The sequence below is a fragment of the Trichosurus vulpecula genome, chromosome 5, assembly GCF_011100635.1.
Source record: "Trichosurus vulpecula isolate mTriVul1 chromosome 5, mTriVul1.pri, whole genome shotgun sequence".
NCBI lineage: Eukaryota > Metazoa > Chordata > Mammalia > Diprotodontia > Phalangeridae > Trichosurus > Trichosurus vulpecula.
The window spans coordinates 270,294,248-270,316,996 of record NC_050577.1 but is presented as its reverse complement, the minus strand read 5'-3'; the positions used below and the strand labels follow the sequence as shown (position 1 = coordinate 270,316,996).

The following is a 22,749-nucleotide window of genomic DNA, read 5'->3' as shown; positions in this document are numbered from 1 at the left end:
AACCTCAAAATACACTACTTTTGCTCACGGTTTACTGTGCATTTGAATAGCTTCCCCACCTCACCTAGTAGAATAATGCTTTAAATCTCAAATGAGAAATACTGCTTCTTCCGTTTTCCTATTCGCCTAACAGCCCTCCCTACCTCAACCCCCTGGGTTTACAATGTAGCACATGTGGTTTGATTTGTGCATCGAGTGTACATTGTGTCTCCATTTGGTCTATCTACAAAGAAAGGAGTCCCTGGCATAGACAGGTCCAGAGAAGTCCTTAGATTGTTTACTAGCTTAACTTTTTTTCTTTTTTGCACCATGGACATGTTCTCAGTGGGATTATAATGGACTAATTTACGTTGAGATAAAGATGAAATTTTTTTCCATCTATATGGCATCCCAGGCTAAGAACCCCTATCAAGGTCTGAACCCAGGTCCTACCTATGCTACCTAGGGGGCAGCGAGGTGGCACCATGGATAGGGCTCTGGGCCTGGAGGCTGGAAGAACCCATGTCCTCAGATGCTGACCCTGGGCAAGTCACAACCTCTGCCTCAGTTTCCCCATCAGTAAAATGAGGATAATAACATCTCCCACCTAGGACCACATGAGACAAGATGTAAAGCACAGTGCCTGGCCTGTAGCACCATATAAATATGAACCATTGCTAACTATGGCATAGTGCTAGTTGAATGTTAGCTATTAATGAAATCTTGTACGTGGTCTTCAAGCCGGGTAAATGATTTCCTTCTTTTGGAGTTCCCTATACTAATAAGATCACTGGTCCAGTTCCTAGTCTGATGAATGACTAGCTTTTTAAAAGAATGAAATCAGGAAGTAATGCTAGACAATAAAGACCCCCCACGGTGCAGCAGCTTCATAAATCAGATCTGAAGGCACCAGTGGAATGGTGGCGACCCAAATAGTTCTAAACTGCCTTTCAATGGAGGGAATGGAGCACTTGTAGTTATCTAGCTGTCTGAACCAATGCTTTAAAAAGAAAATAGGCTAGGGTTGCAACATGATGGATTTAGGGGAGAACTAAAATTTCTTGAATGTAATGACAAACCCTGGAACATGTTGGTTAGAGATGGTGACTTTTTTAGGATGGAGGAGAGGGAAGGTGAGATTTCAAGATGATGTAATTGGTCTGCCTCCAACCTCTGCTTTCCAGACTTGTTATCAATCTAGTGTTTTTTTTTTTTTTTTTAAACAACTCAATCTTCATCTGTCCTGTTCAGGGTATAGAACCTTTTGTCTAATTGCTCTCTCTTGCTCCAATTCAAAACCTCCCTTTGGAAATGGGAGTGCACACTTGAATTACTTTGAATTAACTATTTTATTCCCCCTTCTACACTCCCTTCAAGCTCAACACCTCTACTTCATGTAACAGGTTCTCCATTCTCCTTAATGACATTGCTAGTCTCTTCTGTTCTACCCTCAACACCCACCAGCTTTTTTCTTTTTCTTTTTTTTTTTTCGTAGAGTTCATTTTGGCAGTGTGAGATCCTTTCGGGGGCACCAAGTCTTTTTATTGTCTCATTTTGCTAGTCTTCCTCTACCTCATGTTTGTGTGCAGTTGTCGATTATAAACAGCACAATGGGCTGGCCTATATCTTTGGAACCAAGGCATATTCCTAGGCTAGCTTTCTCTCCTGAAATTCTGAGTTAATTTGTACAAGAGAGTCAAGTAGTATATGAATTCAAGGAACATGATCATTTGATCTAGGCCAGACAGATTTAGCAAGTTCATTATAAAGTGATGGGAATTTTATCACACCTTTTTCAGTAAGGATCAGTGGTAGTGGTGGGGCCCTCTTAAAACTTGCCTATTAGATCTGTTTGGCCTCTCTGTTACAGCTAGGCCCTGGGCTGGTCTCATTAGAATACAAACTGATGGACTTTCATAGATAGGGAAGGATAGGATATATTAGTGCCTTGCCTTCCTACTCCCTGACCCCCCCACTCTCTGACCCCAAGCTTTGGAAAAATCATCTGTCCTCTAGAGGGGAATGTTCCTGGGAAGTAGCGAGATGGAGAAAGTATACTAACTCCAGTCCCCTGTACCAACAGGGTTTCCTGGTCTGGAAGGGGCAGAGATCACAACTGCTAGGCATCAAACCTCCAGAACCTACTATTTTCTTCCATCTGTAACTGGGGAATACAAGACTTATTTTTCAGGATCCAACCAGTATCTTCTTCATTCATCTCCTAACCACTTTCTCACACCCCCATCCTTCCTGCTCTGGATTATGAGCAGGCCCTGTCGATGCCCAGCACTGACCAAATTATACAAGTGAAAGAAGACCAAAGAAAGTTTTTTGTATCATGCTTTATCTTTCAAAGCTTAATTTGAGTCCTTGGAGGTGGAGGGGCCTCTCTGGGGAATTGAAGGGAGGGGTCTATTAGGTATACAGCAGATAGCTTCCAGGCCTCCCATGTACTTTAAACCAGGCTCTCCTGAAGTTACCGCAATGCCATTCCTAGTTGTACCCCTACCCTTCACTTCCCCAGAGATGCCTTTCTTCCTGAACCCTGCAAATCAATTCAATTCTCCAGCCTCTGCCCTGAAGGGCTGTGTTTGAGTAGCATCTTTCTTAGAAGGGCAAGGCTAGGGGAAGAAGGAAATGCACACTTTACTACCTCCGATTTCTTTTCCCTCCTAATTTCTCCCCTCTCCCCCCCCATTCAGTCTGATGTCTCCATCTTGACTCCCCTGGGCACCAAGAAAATGGCACCATCAGCAGCCTGTTGCAAGGCATATTCTTCTGGGGAGTAACCATTTCCAGCTTCATCACGCAGCCTCCGGAAGACATCTCGGTACAGCTCTGCCAGCTGCTGGCGCATGGCCCCCAGGGTCCGGTTGGCCTCCCCTCGGGCCCTGAGTAGCCGTTCCCGCTCATTGCCCAACCTCTCCAATTCTCTTTCTAACTGCACAATGGTCTCCAGCTTCCTTTTTCGACAGTTCTGGGCAGCCACCTTGTTCTTGCCCCGCCGGCGGATATCCCGGACTAAGGCCAGCTGGCTTTCACTCAGTGGATACCTAGCTACCAACTCATTAAAGTCATCCACAGGTAAGTTGACAATTTTGTCAGTGGGGAAGGGGATCTTCATGGCCAGAGCCCTGCGTTCATCCCTGCTTCCTGACTCTCCTCGCCCTGAGGGTTTGGCCCTTCCAGGGCACATTGTGGGTTCAAAAGTCAAGTGAGTCTCAGGAGGTGGCAGAGCATAGTTGGAATGGACTAGAGAGTTAGGCATGAGTGGATAGGGGTGCTCCACTGGGAACATCTCCACATATTCCCCTCTCTGTCTCCCAGCCTCTACTCCCTCCATCTCTAGGGATTCTGCATCACTGTAGTTGAGGGATAAACCAGAGTCAGATTCAGGATCTTCTTGAGGTTTGGTGGGTCCCACAGGCAGCCCCATGTCCAGCAGGGATAGGGACTTGGGAAGGGGTTCACCAAGAAGTCCTGAGAGGGTCATGGGCTTGGAAACAGGAAGGGCCAGGCTTCCATATGCATAGGGAGAGTCCGGAACCAGGGCTGAGGGTGGGGGGAAGTCCTGGTAGAGACCCTCATAAGGTGAGGTGAGGTGGTTGCCAGTGTCAGGGAGAATTGGGCAAGGTCCATAAGCAGAAGGAGGTGCAGGCCCAGAATATGGCACTGGTGACTCAAAGGTTGGCTCATTTTGGATATCAAGGCCCTGTGGAAGGAAAGACAGGTCAGTTGATTGTGAAAGAAGCCTTGGCTATCTAGGCTTGAGTTTTCCCAAGAATGCCCATTTCCAGCACCCCTTACCATTCCTTTATGCTCATCCCTACCCCCATTCTACTCATCTTCATATTCCCCACACTCATTTCCCCATTTATTACACCCAGTTTCCCATTCCATTCAGCATCCCCCTACACATCCCCACCACACTCAACCTCTATTCTGCTATGTTCAGCCCTTCACCATCTATATTCAGCCCCCGTCTCTTACATGTAACCTCCCTTCCCTATACTTATCCCCAATCCCACAGTGTCCTTTTGCCCACATTCAGTCCCTATTCGTTTTCTTAGCCCTACTCAGCCCTCAGCCAACATAACCTATAATCAGTCCCCATTTCCTTCTCTCTGGGCTTAGCTCTGGTTTCTCCACATTTGGGCTTCCCAAGCCTTACACCCAACCTCACCCCCTGCTACATAATAGTCAAGCTTGCTAGCCTGCCCAGAACACACATCCATGCACTTCTCTAGGGAGTTGGGCAGGAAAGGCTTCCTATAAGCACTGGCAGTCCACAGAAAGGAAGTAGCACCCTTGTGGGATATTTTACCCACTACTGATCAGTATGTTTCTGGGAGGAAACATGGGGTCTAGGGAGTAGGGCAGGATGGGATAGAGATCATATCGAGGCCCATATTTTCTTCCTGGAAGCTGGAGTCCAGCACCACAAGTTAAGCTCTCCGTGGATATCTATGTACTCCCACCTCCACCCCCATACATATTCCTTCCAGCCCATAGAAAGGTCAGGGAACATGGGTGCAGGAGAGGAAGAGATGAGGGAGAAACAGAAGTTAGGAAGATGAGAGATGAGAACAGGAAGTGGGAGGAAACTCTGAAATTCCCTCATCTTTTCCTAATCTGTTTTCATTCCCCTTCTACATCTGCCTCACAACCCTTAATACAGTTCTTTGTGCTCATCAACATTTCCAAACTGTCCACCCCTCTGTTTTTTCTCAGACCATTACCCTTGCACAGGCTACACTCTCCTCCCTTCCTCATCTTGACCCTTTGAAGACCCTAGACCATCTTCTTCTCTAAAGACTCCTATTATTGTCCATCTTGCCCTGCCAAACCTCAGCCGTGGATTACTCTCACCCTCCATGGCCTTCACTCCTACCCATGTGCTACTGAACAAAGCTGGAGAAAATCATGAAACTGTTCTGACTGGGTCCACTACAAATTTATGTTACATAATCTCAACTGGGCTCTCACTGTGGCAAGGCAATCTTATCACACTTCCTTAAACTGATTCCCTATCCTGATTTTTCTAAATCTAAATCTTTTTATCCCTCCTCAAACCTCCTGTGGCTCTCTAATCTAATCTAATCTAATCGAATTGAATCAAATTGAATCAAATCTTATCTCGAATTTCACTGAAAAAATTGAGGCTATTCATGCCTTCTTCAAGACCAGTTAAAATTCCACCAACAAAAAGCCTTTCCTGACCCTCCTAAATGTTGGTGCCTGACCTATGTGATTATCTCCAATTTATCTTGCATGTATCTTGTCTCTGCATGGTTATTTGCATGTTGTCTCTTCCATTAGACTGTGAGCTCCTTGAGGGCAGGGACTGATTTTTTAGAATTTTTTTTTGTCTCTCCAGCATTTAGCACAATGCCTGGCAAATAGTAAATGCTTCATAAATATTTGTTGACTGAAGGACTGATTGAAGGATCTGAAATGATAAAGTCTAAAGGCAAGAGGTTTGAGGGAGTAGATAGCACATAAGACGAGACAGAAAATATAACCTATTCGCTGAGCTCTGAGTAAATAAAGCTGGGGCTCTTGGTAACCAGGAACTTCTTTTTTAATAAAAATTTGTATAAATTTATTTCATTATAATTGATTTCCTTTGAAATGCTATAGATATTTTATGTATTTAAAAACATGATTCTGAGGAAGTTTTCACAGGCTTCACCACACTGCCAAAAGGGCCCTTGACACCAATAAAAGGTCAGAAGGATCCCTGGACCATTAAACAAAAATGCAAATAAAGAGGCAGCTAGGTGGCGCAGTGAATTGAGCACTGGGTCTGGAAGACCTGAGTTCCTATCTGACCCTGGACACTTACTTGCTGCGTGACCCTGAGCAAGTCACTTCTTAGTTTTCTCATCTGTAAAATGGGGATAATATTAGCACGTGTCTTCCAGGGTTATCGTGAGGATGAACCAAGATAATATTTGTACAGCGCTTTGCAAACCTAAATGCACTGTTTAAATAAATGCTAGCTATGTTATTATTATTGCTGGAAAAACTGAGTTTAGCATCAAAGGAAGGATCACCCAAAACATCCAGTTTGTGGAATCTTTTGGGGGAAGGTTTTAAGATTTAAAAGAGATCCTCCTTGTTCTAAGATGGAAGTAGAATGGTACGTTAGGATCCAAAGAGCACTGTCTCTGGAATCAGAAGACCTAGTTTCAGAACATACCTACTTGTGTGGCCTTGGTCAAGTCAACCTCCCTGGGTTTCAGTTTCCTCGTCTGTAGGTTGGACTAGAGGTCTTTTCCAAGTCTAGATCTATGATCCTATAATCCTATGGATCTTTCGGTGTAGAGATGGGGATGGAATCCAATCTATCCTTCTATGGTCAGATTCTCTTTTTTTTTGTATTTTTGAAGGGGGAAGGCAGGGCAATTGGGGTTAAATGACTTGCGCAAGGTCACACAACTAGTAAGTGTGTCAAGTGTCTGAATGAATCCAGCTTTGAACTCAGGTCCTCCTGACTCCAGGGCTGGTGCTCTACTCGCTGCACCACCTAGCTGCCCCTATGGTCAGATTCTTTTAGGACAATTCTGCCAACTGGCTAGGACAATTGCTGAGGGGAAAGCAGTCTGGTGGAGGTGGTCTGAGGTAGAGTAGCAACAACAAAGGAAGCTCTTGTGATCCCATGAGGGACCCCTGGATCTTATAATGCAGCTATTTTTGTAAGATACCGAGCAGTGAGCGAGGCAGGGCCTTTTAGGGTTGGATTATCATCCGGGTTTAGAAACCTAGAATTTAGGGAGATGGGGGTGGGTTGGGAGGAGGCATTGGTGAGCTAGAAGGAGAAGGGTGAAAGAATGGGGCATATAGAAGAGTGGGATATATTGGGGAAGAGGGGAGGAGGAGGCCAGAACTGGGGAAAAGGATAATACTGGGGGGTGGGAGATGAGAAGAGTCAGAAGGAGGCAAAGAATTGGAGGTGAAAAGCCCTGGGGCAATCCAAGACTCTGGAGGATTGGAGCATTTTCTTCCTGCCCTTGCTTCCATCTGTCTCTCTCCCATCTGCCAGCCAGTCCAAGCAGGGATGCAGTCAGCCTGCTATGAAAACTGCCCCCAGCCCATGGCCAGCGGCCACCCCAGATCCCTACCCAACTAGGGACAAAGAAGTCATTGTTCTGTTCAACAGATACCCCTTTGTCTGACCAGCAGGAGGAGGGGACCCCTGCATCGTCTGCCCTCCAAGGCCCCAGACTCTGTTACCTGGGGGGAGGGGCACCGGTGAGAAGAGGGGTAAGGGGAAACTAAGGGGGGGGTAAGGAGGTGAGAAGATATAAGAAATAAAGAGGTATGGGGAGGGGCATTAAATAGGGGAACAGAAAAGTAGGGGGTAGGGGTGACGGGGAGGAGAAGGAAGAAGGGGAAAGGAGGTGAGCAAGCAAGAAAAGGGAGATGGGAGTAAGCAGTGGAGAGCCTGTGTTTCCCTCATCACCAACAGCTCCCCCCTTTCTGTCCCCACGCCTCTTTAGTACCTCCTCCCTTGTTTACCCAGCCCAAAGCCCTGCCCCCCCTACCTCCTGACCTGGGCCTGTCTGATTTTTACCTGATCTCCCATTCAGGCCTACTCTTGCAACCACACCCTCCTAAGGGCCTGCATTTCCTGGCCCTTCTCCTCAGACCCCTGGCCACTCCTGCTGCCCAGGCTGGCTGGCCTTCCCCTTCTCACCTGCAGCTCTGTGATAGACATAATTTCCTGCCAGGTCAGCTCCATCTCTCCCAGCTCTGGGGCAGCAAGCAGCGTAGCCCGGTTCCTGCTCTGCTGTGGAGGACACGGGGGCATCCTACCAGGCCAGGAGCCAGGGAGGGCTCCCCCCAGGCTGAGGTCACCCAAGCAACCTGAAATGATGAAGAGAGAGGGTGAGGATCTCACCTACCACAGTGCATCCTGTCCGTCCATCAGCTTGTGTGGGAAGGGGCAACTCACCCCCTACCAACTCTCTTTGACTTCTGAGAGATCCCCTGGGAGAAAAAGGCTCCTGTTTCCCTCACTCGACCACCTAGTTTTATGAGCTTTGAAGTCCTTAGTAACACAGAATCCACCTTCTTGTTAAAACAAATTTTGTCTTTGGAGAGGCAGTAGCAGGTCCTTGACCTTCCCTAGAGTAAAGACCTTCTCTATTTCATTCCTCCTCATACCCCAAAACCACATCCACAGTTAGGGAAGGGAGTCAGGACTCCAGGGTTTTATTCTGTGGGGCAACATCAGGAATCTATTTCTCTCCCGCATTTCGCCTCTCATTTCCTGGATATTAACCTTTTTTCTTCCTAAGACATGTAAGAACCTTGAGATCCTGAAGGGGCAGTGACATGGAGAGAATCAACCACCTCAACCCCAGGCCTGGTCCTTGATAATAGACTTACCCTCTCCTATTTCCCCACCCTAGGCTCCTCCTGGCTGGGGAAGATAAGAGGTTATCGGGCTTAGGGCAAAGAGCAGAGTAGGAAAGGAAGATAGGGTTTCTAGGCATAACCTCTATGCCTGTGGTCCCAAAGGGGTTATTTTATCCATTCCCCAACCCACACAGCTTTCTTTTTAAATTGAGATCTTTTTGAAGCAAAGCTACTTCCAGTTTTCCTTCTTCATTCTTTCATTTCCCAGCTCTGCTTATTCAGAATTTCCTCTTACTATTTACCCTCAATACATTCTTCCCTATGGTATTTCCAATTGCTTCATCCATTAGGAGCCTTTTTGGAGACATGGGGATCATTACCCTTATCACCGTGCCCAGTCTGCTTTCCTCTAGCCAACTCAGCCCTCTTCTCTCCAGCCCATATCCCTTTTCTCCTCATTCTTTCTCTGATGGGAGAGGTAGGACAACATGAGGAAATTTGAGGAGTTGGGAGTAGGTGGGAGGAAGAAAGTTGTCCTAAACTCTAAAAGCTGTCAAGACAGCCACCCATCACCTTCATTGGGCTCTCCCTAGACTCAAGCAATAAGAAACAAGAAGAAACTTGAGCAGAAGAGGTTTGAAGGAGACATCAAGAGGGATCTCTTCATAGTTTAGAGTTAGAGATCTCCTCCAGTTTATAGTCAGAGACCTAGGTGGCAGCAAGAAGAATGGAGGGCAAACTCACTCTTTTTAGCTATCCTTTAGCATAGGAGAAACCCTCAATGGGTCCTGAAGACAGAATGTATGGCCTTAGAAGCTGACATTCCTAATCAACCATGATTAGTTAACCTAGACTCCACCCTTTAATTAGGCACATAAACTCAAAGAGTAGTATCAATAACCCAACTTAGTGAGAACCAGAAAAGGAGCTTATATATGCATAAGGTATTGTTAAGGTTTATTAGTGATATTAATAAAAGTAGGAGAATTATTTGTAATATTATTAATAGTAATGCCCACAAACATAAGGATCATTCCAATGGCCCTTACCTTCTTCCCCCATTGACTTCTCTACTCATGTTCCTCTCTTCTAGTGTTCCCCATTCCTTGAATCATGGAATAGTAGATTTCTATCAGAAGGGGCCTTAGATATGTCATCTGGTCCAACCCTCTCCTGTTATATGGTGGAAGCTAATGACTAGAGAGAGCTTAGACTTGCCCAAGCTCACACAGTTAACAATGAACAGATCTGGGACTTGAAAACGGACCCCATGACTCCCCATCCAGTGTTCTTTTCCTCCCCTGATTCCCTACCCTCAGTGCTCTCCTCCAAGTACCTATCTCAATATCATTCATTGCCTCCCTCCCAATCTCCCCCAACCAGGCCACAGTATGCGTAGGCCCAACCCTGAAGAAATGTCTACTTGGATTCAGGCAGGGTGTAGTGATAGGATGAATTTCCATGTGTCCCGAGGCTGAGTGGGTGGGGTGTTTGTGTTCTGTTCTGAGGCCATTTCGACACCGGAACCCCCAACCTCTGGCCCCCTACTTCGGGTTCTGGCCGGAAATTGTGTAAAAGCAAAGTGAATGAAGAACAGTCACTCCTGAGTCTCTTTAAGGGAGGGGTGGGGGAATGGCTTTTACTTCATAGATTTGCCCCCTCTTTCCCTTAACCTATCCCCAAGCCAACTCTGACTACTTCTCTTTTTCTCTCCCTCCCTCGCTTTCTCTTGGAAGGGGCTTCTGCCTTCACCCCCTTCAGGGTGTCATCAGGCAGAAGACCTAGGATCTGCTTTCCTCTCTACCAGTAACTGCCCATAGGAGCTTGGGCATGTCACTGAAACCCTCTGACTCTCTGTTGCCTCATATTTAAATGCAGATAGTGCCCTACGTGTAGAAAGGCATGATGTCTTAAGGTCCGTTGGAGACCCAAGATCTATAATTTTATGGTTTTTCTCTCTCCCTTGGCCTTAGAATCTGTTCCCTTTTGGCCTTTTTTCCTGAGTTTTCCTTTTTTCTGTCTCCCCCACTCCTCAGGAAAGTAGGAATGTATATCTGGATTGATTCTACCTCATCTCTGTAAGGGGAAATGAAGGGATTTGTGTCAAGGGGTGGGGAATGGGGAATGTTCTGTCCCCCCTAACCTAGTGATGGTCAGGCACTCCCTCAAAACTATCTTTGTCCTCATTGGCCCTTAGGGTTCCCTATTTTGGGAAACAGCTGGTTGAGACCCAGCAGAATGGGTAGAAAAAAAGGAGTGGATAGATGGTGAAAAAGATCACTCTGAGGAAAAAGGGTGTAGGGTACCCTGGGGGAGAGGGCCAAGGATTAGTGGGAAGACACTGGGAGATATCTGTGTCTATGACATAAAATTAATTCCATACAAATGCATTTAAGTTGATTTCTTAGTGACTTTCACTTGAGTGAGGACTTCTGAGGGAAATCTCCCTGTCTCTGTCATTTTCCAGGTGGTTATTCAATAGCACATACAGCTCCTGTCTAGGGCCATTTTTTCCATCCTCCCACCTCCATGTTGAATGGTCTGTTTCTTAGTCCATACAAACAGAAGTTTAATATACCCAGCAGAATGCAGAGATTTCTAAGCATAGAAATATCTTTCCCGTCAGACTATACCCGCCCTCCTCCCACTCTTCTGAGTTCTTCTGCTCTGAACATTCTCTAAGCACCTACAGAAAGATCTTGGAGCGCTATGAAGAGATGAGGAATAGAGAATTGGGATCAAAGAGCACTAAGACCTGAGAAATGGAGGTGATGAGGAAAGGAGGGAGAAACCCCCAAATCCTGCTTCTCAGAGTTTCCACTCTGCCCTAGAACCCAAGTAATCCCGAGTTCTGGGCTTCCTGGCATGTGGACCCTGGTTTCAAGGTCTCTATTCTTGACCCTCTTTTTGTACCTATCAGGAGGCAAGCTTACCTCTGGTGGTGGTGGTGGTCAAGAAAAGTTGGCTAAAACTGGAGAGAAAAGGAGACAGAAGAAAGAAAGGAGAGAAAACAGGACCAACCCTGAGAGAAAGAGCTAGAAAGGAAGAATTTGTTGATCAGGACAGCACTCTGTTCTTTGGGGGCTTCAGTAACTGTAGTGTGTGTGTGTAGGGGGAATGTAAGTATAGCTGGGGAAGGTGGTGGGGGGATGACAACAGAATGCTATCCAGCCAGTGTCCTCTCCAGCTTCCACCCTGGTTGTTCCTTGGGGAAGCAGTGAGAAGATAGGGTCAGGAAGGAAGCCCCTTGCTCTCCATAATACTCACTTTTCCTCAATCTAGTCTCTCTGACCCCAAGCCAGGCTTCTCTCTGAAAGAAATGGCTTTCTTCTTTCTCCTTTCATTCTTCATTCTAATTCTGAATCTACTTTTCTCCATCTTTCCAAAGGGACAAAAAATAAACTGAGGCAGAGAAGCAGACATCCTAGTGGACTCATCCTCTGCCTTGACACTTCTTCCATATACCTTCCTCTGCCACACATACAACATCCAAATTTAACCTATTAGGAACCTTGGGTTGGGGCAGTAGAGTGATGTGACTATGTATGTATGTATGTATGTGTGTGTGTGTGTGTGTGTGTTTGTGTGTATGTATATGTATACGTATACGTATATTATATATATGGATGGATAGATGAGTGGGAGGAGAAGGAGGTCTCTCAATTCTTCAATGTACCTAGTAGGTTGTGAGGACATCATTATTCCTGGTTTTGCCCAGTTATTCCCCAGTTTCTTCCACCCTTGTTTCCCTCAGACCTTTCCAAAACCTTTTGGCCAATCCCTCAAATAATCCATCCTAATTTCTATTTCTTGACACATCTGTCTTTGTGTACTCTGTCATGTGAGGATCTCCAAGTGTGTAACCTACAACCATTTGCCTTTCCAAAGACCCGATTCCTGACCCAAAGATCCGATTCCAGGACTTGGAATAGGGAGAGGGTCTCCTGGACAGTTAAGAATTCTTCTTGCCCTAATTTCCACATCAAAATCCCCCTTTCAGTCTCTTACCTGTGGCAGTGTCCAGGCAGTGGAGAGAGGGAGGAGAGATGTCTCTCTTGGTATTTCTGTCTCTGAGAAGGTAGAGAGATGGGGCAGACCCCACTGATGTCACTGGGAGGAGAGGTGGAGATCCGTTTCTCGAAGCATATCCAAGGGCTGGGTTCAGGGGCTCAGGCGGTAAGCCAGAGGATCCCAAGGCCGCTGAAACCTCCTCTCCAAACCCCCAGGCTGTGGGTTATCTGTCCCTCCTCCCAAGCTCCCCTTTCTCCCTCGGCCCTCCTCTCCTCCTGCCCCTTCTGGCTGACAGAGGAAACTTGAGCCCTGTGTGGTTTCTGCCCACACCTCCTACTCCACCCCCTACCCCCACTTACTGGGCAGACAGGGGTGCTGAGGGCCAGGAATACAAGCTCCCTGTCCATAGGGCCTCAGTTTCTTCCATTCTATGTATGTATGATCCTCATTGTGGCAGCCTAATCTGAAAACAACCTATAAGCCCTTACACTGGTTCTGACCTCTGGTAGTCAAAGACCTGGCAATGACCCACCTGTCCAGCTTACTGTTCTACTGGGCAGGTGGAGGTGTGTAGGGTCAGAACACCTAGGATCCTCGTTTCAGGATGCCTCATTGTAGCATAGACTGGACCAGGGGGAGAGGGGAGACTGATATGCAGGAGGGAAAGGGGGAATCGGATGCTTTGATGTTTCTCTACCTGTAACCTTCTCCCCTCCCCCTCTGCGTTATATGGCCTGGGACAAAGGCCTCTTTCTTGGCCAGGGTGTGTGTGTTGGGGGGGGGGGGTGCAGAGCAGGATGACTCACCTGCCTTAGAGGGATACCTTTGGCTTCCTCTTGCTCAGCTCTGTTGTCCCAGGCAGGGTGACCCCTGCAGCCTGCCATCTGAACACCCAAAACAGGCCAGCACAAGTGCAGAGGGTATTACATTTCATCCCTGGAAAACCTCGACCTCTTCTATATGTTTGACAATTAAGGGCCCTAGAATAAACACTATATCCATTCCCCTACTCAGATATAGACAACTCTTGTTCCACCCCAAATAGGCAGAGTTCAGGTGGGACGGGGATTCTCAGGACTTTTTTGCTGTCCCCCTACCCTTTCCACTCCCTCCACCGCCTTTCAGGTGTTTTTTAATTGCTTTCCTCAAAAGAATACTGCATTTGGATTTGGGAGACATGAGTTTGAATTTTGGCTTTCCTATGTGCTCTCTGAGTGATTTTGAATAAGTCACTTAACCAAGCCTTTCTGGGCTACAGTTCTCTATGAAATGAGGAACTTTGATCTAAGTCATCTCTAAGGTCACTAACCGACTCCAGAACCTAGGAACTCTATTAATCCTTCCTGATATCTAACCCTAGTTCTTCAAGCTGTACCTTCAACCTACTTCCTTTATCTGAGAATCATAGATTTAGAGCCCATATGGACCTCAAAGGCCATCTGGTCGTGGGATCACATGATCTTAGCTCTAGAGCTAGAAAGGAAAGGACCACAGAGGCCATCTCATTTTAGGAGGGGCAGATGAAGAGAATGTGGTTCAGGAGGCTAAGTGACCCTGCCTAACATCACATAGGTAGTAGGTATCAGAGCTGAGATTTGAACCCAGATCTTCTCACTTCAAATCCAATATTCTTTCCATTTTGCTATTTAGAGTATTCCCCAGCAGCTTCTTATATTACGTGAATGTCTTGGTGGGGGGTGGGGGGGTGGGAGGGTAGAGCAGGACTTTATATGTATGTTCTGTGTAGCACAGGAGGCGATGCCAAATGCTTCTCTGCTCAGGGCATCATAAAACCTCTTTGCATCCCAAATTGGTACCAATCTAGGTCACACGTACATCCCTGTTATGCTCTGCCAGTTGGTACCAGGCAAAGGTGCCAGGTGTACATTCCGGTTTGCCCTGACATTCCATAAGCTGGTCATGTGGGGAAACCTCCAAGCACCCCCCCCCCCGCCGTTAGAACTCCGTGCAGATGATGTGAATAGTGGGACACACAACACTCACAGCTCGTGGCAGACTGATCGTATCATGTGTTCCAATCAATCCGCAGGCATGGCCTAGGTGGGAGGTCAGAGATCTATATTAGAGGGCTAGATCTGATGCTATGTGTCTGTGAGCAATTTATTCTATTTAGCAAATGTTAAATGTCTACTCTGTGCAAGGTCCTGGGCAGGCCTGGAAACAAGCAAAAAAAAAAAATCAGGAAAAATGACATAACCCCTCCTCTCAAGGAACCCATTCCGCAAGTCTCAGTTGTCTCATCTGTAGAGCACTGGTTCTGGAGTCAGGATGTCAGTCCTGAGTTCAAATCCAGCCTTAGACACCTACTAGGTGTGTGACCCCTGGGCAAGTCATTTAACCTGTTTTGTCAATTGCAATTGGCACTAATAATAACGTCTCCGTACCAGGGTTGTTGAGATAGAATCAAATGAGATAATATTTGTAGAAGGGCTTGGCATATTTCCTGGCACTAGTAGGTGCTATGTAAATGCTTGTTCCTTTCCCTTCTCCTTCCTTGTAAAATGAGTGTCATAATATTTGCACATCCGTCCTCACAGGTAAATATCAAATGAGGTAAGGTCAGATATTAGGCTTTGTCATCGTAAAGTACTGCTGTATAAAAAATGAGGATTAGTGAAGGAAGGAAGGAAGGAAAGAAGGAAGGAAGGAAGGAAGGAAGGAAGGAAGGAAGGAAGGAAGGAAATAAGCATTTATATAGTTCTAAGCTGCTTTACAATATTATCCCATTTGATCTTCTCAAACAACCCCAGGAGGTATAGGTACTCTTATTATCCCCACTTCACAGTTGAGGAAACTGAGGCAGACAAGGTCACACAGCCAGTGTCTAAGGCTGAATCCTGACTTCGGGTCAATCTATTGTGCCACCAGCTGCCTCTGCCTATTGATTGATTGAGTAGGAGTGCTGGGGATGAACTCCCCAATTTAGTTTGACGATTTAGTAACAATTAATCGACCTTATTCCAGGCGATGGGAATACAAAGCTACCACGTGATAGGGATACAAAAACGAGCTTGCATTCTACTAGGGGAGAAGGTTAGAATGTGTGCACAAATAAGTATGTTCAAAATATATATGGAGTCAACATAAAGAATTTTTTGTTGACGTGGGGGAAGGAAGCAGTAACAACTCGGTGATCGGGCAAGGATTCATGGAGGATGTGGCACCTTTGAATAAAGGTTGGGGTACTATAAAGCCAAGATGAGGAGCGAGAGCATTCTAGCCATGTCCTAGGATATCCCATGGGATAACCTGGACAAAAGCATGGTATTAGGAGATGGTATGGAATACATGAGGAAAGAAGTAGTCCAGATTGGATCACAGAGTGAGAGGAAATGATGTGTAAGACAGGAATCCCCACCAATGATAAGAAAGGTGCCAGTCAAAACCTATCTGAAGTTTCACCCGGGAAAATGGCAGAGATGATGTAAGATGGGAAGAGTCCATTTTGGAGGAGCTGTGGAAAGATAAGTCCACTAGTGCCCTGTTGGTGGAGCTGGGAATTGGTTCAACCATTCTAGAAAATGATTTGGAATTATCCTAACAAGGTGATGAAAGTATCCATGCCCTTTGACCTTGAGATCCCACTCCTAGGCATATGTAGGTCAAAAACAGAAAGGAACTTCCAATACAAACCAAAATATTTATTTATAGTAGCACTTTTAGTAGTAACAAAGAACCGGAAACAAAGTAGATGTCCATTGGTAGGAGAACGATAAAACGAGGTAGAGCACAAGGATGACAGAATATTATTTTGTTGTCAGGAACCATGAGTATGAAGAATTCAGGGAGTCATGGGCAGAGCTTCTATAGATTGTTGCCAAGTAAATCAGGAAGAAAATGTAGCCAGGAGTACAACAAGGTATCTGGAAAGAGCAACAATGTGTAATTGCAACGAGCAAATTTAGCCGGAGGAAGAGACTGGAGCAACAGATCACCCTTCTTTGCCAAAGCTGGGGACACAGGCTAAATAAATGTATGATGGGACCCAATTGGTATGTTGGTTAAGTATATCCAACCGCCTTTTGCGATTGTTCTCTTTTTAATTTTTTTTGTTAGAATGGATGGTTTTCTGTGTGGGGAAGAGGAGAGAGTTATAGTGGGGAATTGAGTGACAGAAACACAAAAGACATCAATAAAAATTAAACAAAAGAACAGGAATCCTTACTAGCCAGGGAGTGCCAGTCTAATAGGAAATACAAGACTTTTGTAAAAAGTTCCAGTACATTCCTTGTGAGTGCTTTGCCAGGAGGCAGTGGTAGCCCTGTGACAGATGTTAAGTGGTCTTCGTCCATCCGTCACCTTCACAGAGAGGACAGAGTAGGACGAGGACATCCCCCAGTCAGATTGAGTCTCTTCTAGTAGGTAAAAGTCAAGCCATGTTTTTTTCCCATTTTTAAGGCTTGGTTCTTGCAGCCTCCTGGAGACAGTGCTGAGGATGATTCTTTAAGCCTCTGGCCATGGAATTCTGTGACCCGTAGGCCTTGTAGGTCTGCCTTCGTTCAAGTGTCCCCCAAAGTGAGGGAGGTGGCTCAGTAGATAGAGCTATGGAGTTGGAGTCAGGAAGACCTGAGTTCAAATCCAGCCTTAGACACTTACTAGCTGTGTGACCCTGGGCAAGTCACTTAGCCTCTGCTTGCTTTAGTTTCCTTAAGCATAAAATGGGTATTACTAACACTACTTACCTTACAAGACTGTAGTGAAGATCAAATGAAATAATATTGGTAAAAAACTACTTAGCACAGTGCTTGACACATAGTAGACACTAAGTAAATGCTTATTCTCCACCCCCACCCCATACCCAAGGATTTCTGAATAATTTGGGCTTTGGAGGGTAGCAGAGGAATGGTGCCAGGATAATAACATTTCTGTAGTGTTTTATGCTTTGCTAAAGTGCTACTCTGATGTCTCACTATGGTGTGGAGATGACTCTGGGTCCTAGAATGTTGGTTTAAACTCTGACACATCCTATCAGGCTGAAAAAGTTTTCAATTAAGGTCCAGCAGTGGTTTGTATGTTATCTCAAGATAAGACTAGAATCATACATAGATCCACATTTCTGGAGTTAGAAGAGAACTTGGAGAACATCCCCAGTCCCTTTTATCCATTTATCCATCTATCTATCTATCTATCTATCTATCTATCTATCTATCTATCTATCTATCTATCTATATCTATCTATCTACCTATCCATCCATTCATCCATCCATCCATCCACCTACCTACCTATCTCTTTCTACTATTCATTATTCATCTATTTATTTATCCATTTATCTATCTAATTAATTATTTTGATAACAAATAAACATAGTCAAAACAAATCCGCATACTTGCTGCGTCCCAAAATGAATGCTTCATCCTTCACCTTGGGTTCGTCACCCCTCTGTCAGGAGATGAGTAGCCTGCTTCCCCATAGGTCCTCTGGAGTCATAGTTGGTCATTCATGAGCATCATTCAGTCTCTCCAAGGCGTCTTTCTTTACGGTGTTTTTCTTTGATAAAGCACAAGTCCAGAAGACTGAAGATGAACACGCCACCTCCCTCCTGCCACAAAAGTCATGGACTTAAAATGCCAAATGAGACATGCATTTTGAGACATGGCCAATGCAGTGTTTGTTATTACAAAATAACATTTGTTATAAAGGTTTTCTTTTTCATTTTAAAATTATTTAATTGGGGGAGCAATAGGAGGAAAAGATAATAAGTGCTTGCAAAATAAATATATTTTTTAAAAGTGTTATTTACTATATAAATTGTTCTGGTTGTAACCACTTCACCAATTCTTTCATTATATAGAGGAGGAAACAGAGTCCCAGAAAGGTTAAGTGATTTGCCCAAAGTCACACAGGTGGTAAGTAGCAGAGATGGGATTTGAACCTGGGTCCTCTGGCTCCAGTTATGGAGAGAGTGCCATTTTGGGGGCATGGTAAGGAAGTCCAAGTTGTTGGGGGTGGAGCCAGGAGAGGAGTGAAGGAATGAGCATGGCTGCCTTGGGCCGTTCTTGGAGGGGCCGGGAGGGAGCTGCAGAAGTGGAAATGGGATTTTCTAGGGCAAGAAGGCTACCAGGGCATTTGTCTCACCACTATTTTACCTTAATTTTCAGCCCTCTTCCCGCAGATGCTAAGTGTATTTGTGGGAGAGTGTGCCACAGCCTCATAGTCCCATAGGTGTAGAGTTGTAAGCAATCTCAGAGGCCTTCTAGCCCAATGCCCTCTTTTTTTAGAAGAAATGAAGAAACAAGGGCCGAGGGAGGTGGATTTGAACTCAGATTTACAAATTCCCTGCCATGACTCAGCTGTCTTTCACCTTAGAACACCCCTCCTCCATGCTGACTTCTCCTCCCATTGGCAAGTTTCCAAATGGCTTCCATTTTGAGAATAGGCATCACCCTCCCAGCTGTGCCCAACTTTGCCACCATGTCTTTGAGGGGGTATTCTTCCTGCCCTCCCCCTCTTTGCTTTTCAACTGTCTTTTATGAGTTGTCTTCCCTAATTAGAAGGTAAGCTTCTTGAGGGCAAGACCTATCTTTCCTTTTGCTTCTACCTGTATCTTTAGCTTCCAGTCTGTGTGCCTGGTGCTTTTCTCATACGACATCAGAGAAGCCCATCACCAGATTGGCCTCAGGGAGATGGAATTCTCAGTTACAGTAACCCTTTAAGGCTGTCTTCTAAATTATAGAGGAATGGCAGTCCTCATTGATATTGGGAAAACCTATGCAGAAAAAACAAAATTACAGATCTTTTGGTCCCCCAGTCTGTGCTAGGCACTAGAGATACACATACTACGAATGAAATAATGCCCACTTGCAAAAAGCTTGAAGTCTAATGGGGGAGGCAGCAAACATATGTAAGTACATGCAGAATGAATATAAAGTGAATAAATGAAAATATACACAAAGCAGTTAAAGGCAGTGAGGGAGAGAAGGCACTAATAGTGGAGGAGATCAGGAAAGGTTTCATGCAGAAGATCCTGCTCAAAGGAGGGAGGAAGTAAATATTTATATAAAGCCTACCATGTGCTGGGTGCTGTATTAAGCATGTCATAAATATTATCTCATTTGATTTTCATAACCCTGTAAGGTAGGTGTTCCTATTATCCCCATTTACAAGTAAAGAAACTGAGGCAAACAAGCTAAATGACTTGCCCAAGGTTACACAACTAGTAAGTGTCTGAGATCAGAATTGAACTCAGGTCTCCTCCTTCCTGGAAGAGCACTCCAGGCCCAGCATTCTATCCACTGCACCATCTAGATAGATTGTGTTCCAAGTACAGAGGAAAGAAACGGAGCATCGAATGTGAGGAACAGAAAGAAGACTAGTTTGTTAGGATTCCACAGTGCGTGAGGGGAAGTAGTATCCAATGAAGCTAGAATGATAGGTTATGTGTAGCCAGGTTGTAATGAGCTTTAAAAGTTAAACCCAGAAGTTTGGATTTGATTTTAGAGTCAATATGGGGGAGGGCACCAGAGCTGATTGAATAGGGGAGGCATATGGCCAGATCTACACTTAAAGAAAATAGCATTAGTAGTGGTATAGGGGATGGACCAGAGTGGAGAGAGACTTGAGGCAGGGAGGACAATTAGGAAGCCTTTGCAATGATCTGGGTGAGAGGTCATAAGGGTCTGAACCAAGGTGGTAGATGTGTCAGTTTAGAACAGGGTTCAGACTGAGAGATGTTGTGGAGATAGAATGGCAAGATTGACAATTGATTGGACCTATGGGGTGAGGGAGAATGAGGAGTCAGGATAAATATAAGCTTATGAATCTGAGAGACTGGAAGAATGGTAGTGCTTTTTTTTTTTGGCAGAAATAGGGAAGTGTGGGAGAAGAGAGGGTTTTGAGTAAAAGACAAGTTCTGTTTTAGACATGTTGAATTTGAGATGTTTTTAGGCTGTTGAATTTGAGATATCCAAGAGGCAATTAGTGATGCTGGACTGAAGCTCAGGGGCTAGATACTTAGGTCTGGAAATCATCGGCATAGAGAGAATGATTAATTCCATGGGAGCTAATGAGATCATCAAGAAAGAAAATGTCAAGAAGGAAGAGCAAGGGGCCTAGGACAGCCTTGAGGAACACCCATGGTTAAGAGGCATGATCTTATAGGAGACTTGGCAGGAGAGGTAAGACAGGTAAGAGGAAAACCAGGAGAGAGTAGTATCATCAAAGTCCAGAGAGACGAATGTACTTAGGAGGAGACAATGATCAACAGAGTAAAATGCTACAGAGAAGTCAATAAGGAGGACAATTGAGAAAAAGGCCATTAGATCTGGCAACTAAGAAATCATTGGTAACTTTGGAGAAAGCAATTTCAGTTGGATGATAACATCAGAAACCAGATCACAAGATTGAACAGGGGAAATAGAGACGCTGAGCATAGTTAGCTTTTTCTTGGACTTTGGCTAAGAAAGGGAGGAGATAGATAGGACAGCTAAATGGCAAGGTGGAGTGGATAGATCACTGGGCTTGGAGCCAGGAGGACCCAAGTTCAAATCTAGCCTCAGACACTTCTTAGCTGTGTGACTCCGGGCAAGTCACTTAACCTATATTTGCCTCATGGATCACTGACAAAAAGGTGATCCCCTGGAGAAGAATTTGGATGGCAAACCACTCCAGTATCTTTGTCAAGAAAACTCCATGGACAAATGTTTATGGAGTCATGATGAGTCATATATGACTGAACAACAACAGTATAGGACAATAGCTTGGGTGGGGGGGTGGCATGTTTGAAGGCAGTCAAGAAGGTACCAAAGGATAGCCAGAGTAAAGAGAAAAGAGAAAGAGGGGATGAGTGAGGTTGCAATGTTCTGGAGAAGAAGAGAGAGGATGGGAGCAAACATAGATATTGAGTGGGTGGCCTTGTCAAGGAGAAAGGCCAGCTAACTGTCAGGCTAAGGGAAAGGAAGAGGGAGTGGGGTGTGTGTGTGAGACAGAGAGAGGGGGGGAGAGAGAGGGGGAGAGAGAGAGAGAGAGAGACAGAGACAGAGACAGAGACAGAGAGAGCCAGAGACAGAGAGAGAGAGAGATTAAGGTGTTTCAGTATTAAGAGAAAGAGAAAAGAGGGAGATTACCTCTGGCAGCCTAACCTTTCTCAGTATAGGAAGAAGCCAGGTCTTCAGCTGAGAGAAAGGGAAAAGGGAGAGTTGGGAAAGGAGGGAGGACAAGGTTTAAAAACTTTTGTCTATAGTGAGATGGGGAAGCAATTAGGAAGAATCAAAGGACTGTCATGCTGAAGCTGGATGACATGAATTGACTTCCTCCAGATCTGTTCAATAGCATGTAAATAGCAGTGGAGAAGGCAGATGATGTATGGCTGAGGTTTGGCAAAGGATGGGCAGTGATAGGAAAAGGGGGCAGGGGATTTGAGTTAGGTCCCTTGGCTAACTGTGGGGTCAGGATTGGAAAGAAAGGGAAGTGAAGTCAGAGCAATGGTAATGGCCTGAGAGAATCCTGGGGGGTGAAGGGTTGGAGGTCAATGAGGATGGAAAATAGACTTAGGAGAACTGAAGAATAGGCAGAGATGGAATGATAAGAGGTTAGTTGGTTGGTTGTTGTCCTTCATTCTTGAAGAGGAACAAAACGACATCACTATGCTTGAGTAAAGATTCAGTGTATCCTACTGTGGCTGATCAGGCCAGTATGAGCTCAGAATGCTCTGCCACAGGTCGGGCACAAATAGTCCGTGTGAACATTTGGGATGGATACTCCAAACTTGTGCATCCTGCATTTCCTTTGTTGATGGTTGTGATAAGAGGTTAGGATCATATAGATGGATGTTAGTTTTTAATGAGGAAAGTGGAACACTTGTGGGTTATATTGAGATCCAGGCATGACCACCCCTATGTATGGACAGGGATAGGACTCTATGTCTGTCCCTGAGAAGACATGAAGGAGGAGGTCACAGAATTTAAGGAGACTGAAGAAATGTCTCATACCCCTACTAGATTGTAAACTTCTTGAGAGCAAGAGTTTTTTTTTCCATCTTTGAAAGATTCTGCATTCTCACTCTGAACATCTTACACATAGTGGATGCCTAATAAATATTTGAAGAAGCAGGGACACGCACGGCGACAGAGGGTCACAGAGGAGACCAATGAGACAAAGACGAACAGAGATACATATTGAGAAAGAGAAAAAGCAAACAAAGGACAGCAGATGTACTCTAAAATCCTATAACAAGAGACCTAGCCTTGCCTTTATTTTCTAGGTCCTTTCTAGTCTAGAAAGGACCTGGCCATGGCCACACAGTGAATTAGTGGCAGAAAGAGAACAGACTCTAGGCCCCATGGGTCCATCCCTTTCCGTACTTGATTCTGCTATTCTCAGCCTGTTTTGTCCCTTCTTAAGACAAGATGACTTCTGTCACTCCCCCTACAACACAC

At 45.2% G+C, this 22,749-nt stretch overlaps 1 protein-coding gene across 1 annotated transcript; it reads right to left on the bottom strand.

The window, feature by feature from the left end:
* Window positions 1-2,677: 2,677 nt before the first annotated feature.
* On the bottom strand, window positions 2,678-7,792 carry NFE2 (nuclear factor, erythroid 2). Its single transcript, XM_036762124.1, has 2 exons — window positions 7,679-7,792; window positions 2,678-3,691 (listed from the first exon to the last, which is right to left on the bottom strand). Exons 1-2 carry the CDS (start codon window positions 7,790-7,792, stop codon window positions 2,678-2,680), a joined length of 1,128 nt encoding a protein of 375 aa, XP_036618019.1.
* Between the last annotated feature and the right edge of the window lie 14,957 nt (window positions 7,793-22,749).

Excerpts from the sequence above, each read along its gene's own strand:
- NFE2 (XM_036762124.1), bottom strand. The coding sequence starts at position 7,792 with ATGCCCCCGTGTCCTCCACAGCAGAGCAGGAACCGGGCTACGCTGCTT. Across the intron at positions 3,692-7,678 it reads TGTCTATCACAGAGCTGCAG|GGCCTTGATATCCAAAATGA; the intron begins GTGAGAAGGGGA and ends TTCCTTCCACAG.